General features: G+C 41.7%; 1 protein-coding gene across 1 annotated transcript; it reads left to right on the top strand.

The window, feature by feature from the left end:
* The first annotated feature begins 3921 nt into the window (after positions 1-3921).
* On the top strand, positions 3922-5099 carry LOC140863877 (zinc finger protein ZAT10-like). The gene has a single exon (XM_073267648.1). The coding sequence runs from the start codon at positions 4017-4019 to the stop codon at positions 4887-4889; it is 873 nt and encodes a 290-aa protein (XP_073123749.1). The 5' UTR covers positions 3922-4016; the 3' UTR covers positions 4890-5099.
* The last annotated feature ends 664 nt before the right edge of the window (positions 5100-5763 follow it).

Here is a 5763-nt window from a genome sequence, read left to right as displayed (position 1 = left end):
TCTATTTATAGACAACGATCGGAGCCTCCGAACCTCGATCGGAACGTCTGAACCTCGATCGGAACGTCCGATCTTGCCATCGGAGCTTCCGAAGATCCTGATCTGCCACGTGTCAAAATATCACTTGTTGGCTTCGAATAGGGGTGATCGGAGCTTTCGATTCAACCACACGTCATGCTTGACGTAATACCATCGGAGCTTCCGATCCACCTTCGGAGCTTCCGATCCTGTTCGGAGCTTCCGAACTCACCTTCGGAGTTTCCAGACTCTACCCAAGTAATTACGATTAATTTTTTAATTACTGATTTTGGTTACGGGCTACTACAAATAATACACTTAATCTGAGCTGAACTGTCATCAGTAGGACACTTAGTTGATGTCCTCTAAGGACTAATAGAGAAAGTGGTGAGTGAGCTATTGCTGAACTCGTAAGCTCACCATAAATAACTGATCCTAACATCTTAGTTAGCCTATTGAAGTTGCTGCACTAACTTGCTAAGCTAACCCTATGCTAAAGCAAGAATGGGAGAGCCTTACTGAGCTTTTCGAGATTTTACGTCACCGAACCAATCTCAAAACTGATGCCCTGAACTCATCGGGGACGAGGGAGCTTGGCCAAGCTCCCATTGCCTGCGAGGGCCTTAGCCAAGCTCCCATGGACGGCGAGGGACTTGGCCAAGCTCTCATGGCCGAGCTCCCGAGCTCCCATGGCCAGCGAGGGTCCTTGGCCGAGCTCCCATGGACGGCGAGGGACTTGGCCGAGCTCCCATGGACAGCGAGGGTCCTTGGCCGAGCTCTCATGGCCGAGCTCCCATGGCCGAGCTTCCAGGACGAGCCCCCATGACTAGCAAGGGTCCTTGGCCGAGCTCCCATGGCCAGCGAGGGTCCTTGGCCGAGCTTCCATGACCGACGAGGGACTTGGCCGAGCTCCCATGGCCAGCGAGGGTCCTTGGCCGAGCTCCCGAGCTCTCACGGCCGAGCTCCCATGGCCAGCGAGGGTCCTTGGCCGAGCTCCCATGGACAGCGAGGGTCCTTGGCCGAGCTCCCGAGCTCCGATGGCCGAGCTTCCATGACTAGCAAGGGTCCTTGGCCGAGTTCCCATGGCCGAGCTTCCATGGCGAGCTCCCATGGACGGCGAGGGACTTGGCCGAGCTCTCATGGACGGGGAGGGACTTGGCCATGCTCCCATGGACGGCGAGGGACTTGGCCGAGCTCTCATGGCCAGCGAGGGTCCTTGGCCGAGCTCCCATGGACAGCGTGGGTCCTTGGCCGAGCTCCAGAGCTTCGATGGCCGAGCTTCCATGGCTGAGCTCCCATGACAAGCAAGGGTCCTTGGCCGAGCTCCCATGGCCAGCGAGGGTCCTTGGCCGAGCCCCTGAGCTCCCATGGACGGCGAGGGACTTGTCCGAGCTCCCATGGCTAGCGAGAGTCCTTGGCCGAGCTCTCATGGACGGGGAGGGACTTGGCCGAGCTCCCGACCCGACCTGCCAAATATGGTGAGGGAGCTTGGCCGAGCTCCCAAGGCCGAGCTCCCGAGCCGACCTCACAAAATATAGTAAGGGTCTTCGAGCTTAGGGTCATCGATGAGCTGAGATAGTCTTCTCCCGAGGTATCAATAATAATAATGATATGATTAATTACGTACAATATATATGTACACGCGATAGCTTTTCATCATTAATTAATTGATTGAAGCTACTCGATCGAGCTTTCACACTTAAATTAAGAGTGAGTATATATATATATATATATATATATATATATATATATATATATATATATTAATGAAATATTGGTAATCCCTTGTTATGAGTCGTGCAAGTGTGCGTGCCTTTTATAGTCTACATTACATTAATTGATTGTCAACATCGGCCATGCATGTTATATTATTAATCACCACACATCTTATTAGTTCAAAACACCGTAATCAAAATAAAATTTATGATTATGGTATATGTTAAGATTATAATCAGCTTGAGTCAAAAGTTAGCTCAAGATGATAACAATAATTAATCAGTAGACAACTTAGAATTTTCTTCATTTTCATACCTCAAGCCAATCGAATAGAGATTAGGTACTAATAATTACAAATTATCATCTCAAGAAACTAATTAGATTAATAATCTGTGTATATACGTACATGTGTGTGTGTGTGGCGGCCTCTGTGTGATTTGAATAACGCGCTGGAGGAAAAACTTGAAGAATTAATATAGAGTTTAATTGACTCAGTGCGCGGTTATAATTCAGACATTATTACTATCTGATCATATGTTTTAAGTTGATTTGCAGTCTGCTGGAACATGCATGGGTGTTTCGTGAATGTTGTTCTAGAAAGTGTCAAATATGTGTGTGTGTGTGTGTATACGTAGCTCCTTGCTTAATATATAGTCAAAAGTGTCATGGGTGACGAATGTTGAAGATATATCAAAACTTTACTTGTTCGTGAAGTAATTCAGTTGTTCTCATCAAATTGATCATCCATAAATAAAGATAAGCACAAGAATCCATAAATAAATAACTGTGAGCTTCGGACAAAGCTACACATGACGATGGGAGATAATTAAGAATATAGAAATTTAAAATTTTATTTTCAGACTATATATATACATTTTTATCACCTAGTCATTAATGAAAGTTATGAATTCATATGTAATCATTATATTATATTATATATAATATATAGAAGTAGTTATGGTAGAGATATATAACAACTGTGAAAACGGCACCATAACTCTGAATTATATTGTTTTTTTTTTCTGAAAAACAAATTGACAACTGTTTAAAAACCAGAGTAATTAAACACGTTAAAGATTAATATAACCATTGACCAGCGGCCAGTGCAGCGGCACAACTTGCTATTTACGACCGGTCCAAAACAAACAACCCTCTGGCCGGAACTAGCTCAACTTAAGTACTTATATATTAATCTTTTACTATTATTATTATCGGAAAAAAAGGTAGTAGCTACTAGCTAGTCCATAATGGATTAAATAATAGAAAGCTAGCTAGGGATAGCTATATATATATATTATAGTTGAAGTCATACACGCACCATAGCCTCTCTTTTTTTCTTTTTTTCTTTTTTTATTTTTTTTTTTTTTTTTTTTTTTTTTTAATAAAACGTGAAACTTGACTCAGTGCAGCTGCATCTGATCCCACTTGCCTTACATTCATTCATCAAACCAAGCAAATACATGCAATAGCCGCCCTACGGTCCCCACCCAACTCCTTTCAAATACTTTGGTGCACAATTATATATACGGTATATATACCTACGTTACGTAGTGTGTTTCAAGAAATATAATTATTTATTAGATCAGACGGTATAATATATAAGTTAGAAAAAGTAAATTTCTTTGCTCGAAATGAGGGAAAAATAATTATACAGTCGCATGCAGTTGGCCCATTCGTATCCGGCTGCCGCCTCCATCCTAGTACTACTGTAATAATAACGTACAAGAAACCCCCAACGTAACCAATTATGTGTACATAGCAATTAAAAAGTGTAAATAAATAAATTGCAAGCACACAATCTTTAGAGAAAAAGCCACAATAGTAATTAAAGGTTGAGAAAAAACTAAAATATCTGATAAAAATCAGTAAAGGATCATTAATATTCCATTTGGGTGTTGTATAAAGGAAACAAGTGGAGCATTTTAGAAAGAGGCGCGTAGAAGGTTTAATTTGACTTGGACTGAGTCGGGTATCCAAGCAATTAAACCCACACGTCGCCCCTCACACTTCACTTACTCTAAACTCCACGTTTCTTCCACTTGCCTATATATCCATCGCTCGATCGCCCTAATTAATTAATTATTATTATTTCTCATTCCATATTATTTTACATAATAAAATAAAATAAAGATGACACTCCACATATATAATTTTAATTTTAATTTTAATAAAATCAAGTGTGTAGACTACTACATATACTATTCTTGTAGTTGTGTAACCGTACGTCTTAATTACTTTCCTCACACCTGTCACGCAGCTTCCCACTCCTTTTCCCTTTTCCCATGCTCCTTATATATATATACAACACAAACTCCACACTCACACTCAATATATTCATTCATTCATTCATATATTCTTCGTCTCCAAAACAGACTTTCCAGCTTCTTTTAATATTAAAAGTTTCAGATCTTGAAATAATGGCGCTTGAAGCTTTGAACTCACCCACTGCTCCTACCTCCTCCTTTCACTTCGACACCAATCCCAGTTCAAGCAATCTAGAGTCTTGGACCAAAGGCAAGCGATCCAAGCGTCCCCGCAGTGTGGACGAACGTCATGAGCCCACCGAGGAGGAGTACTTGGCTCTATGTCTTATTATGCTCGCTCGCGGCGGCGGCGGACCTTCTACTTCTGCAACTGCGTCACAGGTCAACAGGAACTTACAGCCTCCCCCGCTTCCGCGGGTTATGAATTCCGGGGAGACGGTTAAATTGGTATACAAGTGTTCCGTCTGTGACAAGGCATTTGGATCCTACCAAGCTTTGGGCGGCCACAAGGCCAGCCACCGCAAGCTCGGCGGTGGGGATCATGACCAATCAACTACCTCCGCCTCCGCCACCACCACAACCAACTCCGCCGCAGGGAGCGGGAGGACCCACGAGTGTTCGATCTGTCACAAGTGCTTCCCCACAGGGCAGGCCTTGGGAGGCCACAAGCGCTGCCACTACGAAGGCGGTGCTCGCACGGGAAGCAGCGGCGGGGTGACTTCATCGGAAGGTGTGGGCTCCACGATTACTCACCGGGACTTCGATCTGAATTTGCCCGCTTTGCCGGAATTCTGGCCGGGTTTCGGCTCCGGGATTGAAGACGAAGTAGAAAGCCCCCACCCAGCCAAGAAATCCCGCTTATCTCTGCCACTCAAGTTGGAAATGTTTTGAAAGGATTCCCCCTTATCTGCAGATTTTAGGAGATTACATTGTAGATTCTTCTTCTTTTTTTTTCTTGGTAGGTGGAATTTTATTTAATGTTGATATAATTTGGAATACAGATTATTACTTTGTAATTGAATTCATTGCCGACTGAGTAGGGAGTGTTTTTCTTTTTCTTGTTTAAATACAAATTTAATTAGAATATTATCATTTTCTTAATCATGTCCGCGTACTGGAAATGTTCAAATTACTTGACAGCGTAATGACAGATTAGAAAGTCAACTTTTTCGATGGGAATGCCTCAAGTAGTCTATGTTTATCAAGGTGGTCAATAAATATATTGGATCATAATTCAATTAGAAAAAACAAATTTGAAAACGTTATTATAAATTTGAATAGGGTCAAATAATAATGCATCCAGTAAAATATATTATCAAACAGCCAGGAGATTACATACTACTTGTAACTAATTCAAAATAATTAGCATCATAATAGTTTTTTAAAAAATTGAATGCATCAATTTTTTAAATTTATAATAAATATATTTCTATATGATTAATTATATCATCAAAATATTCAGAAAGTTGCATAATTTTTTGCATATACTTTTTAAACTTTACTCCTAGTGTTGAAGTTTGACGTGCACGCATAATACTTACCTTTCACAACGTGTGTGTTATTATAAATGTGCGTGTTTAAATATCTATTTGTGCGAAGAGGTGCAAAACTTGTCAAGGAAAACTAAACCGACCGAAAAGAAAGCGGGCCACTGACACATATTGGTTTAGAAATACAAAGAGGCACACGTGTATCATATTTTGCGTATGTGTGTTGTTGTTTGGGCTTCACTCTGTATATTATCCAAAGCTACTTCATTTGCTGT

Source organism: Henckelia pumila, chromosome 4, assembly GCF_033568475.1.
Source record: "Henckelia pumila isolate YLH828 chromosome 4, ASM3356847v2, whole genome shotgun sequence".
Lineage (NCBI taxonomy): Eukaryota > Viridiplantae > Streptophyta > Magnoliopsida > Lamiales > Gesneriaceae > Henckelia > Henckelia pumila.
This window is presented reverse-complemented; position numbering and strand designations above follow the sequence as displayed.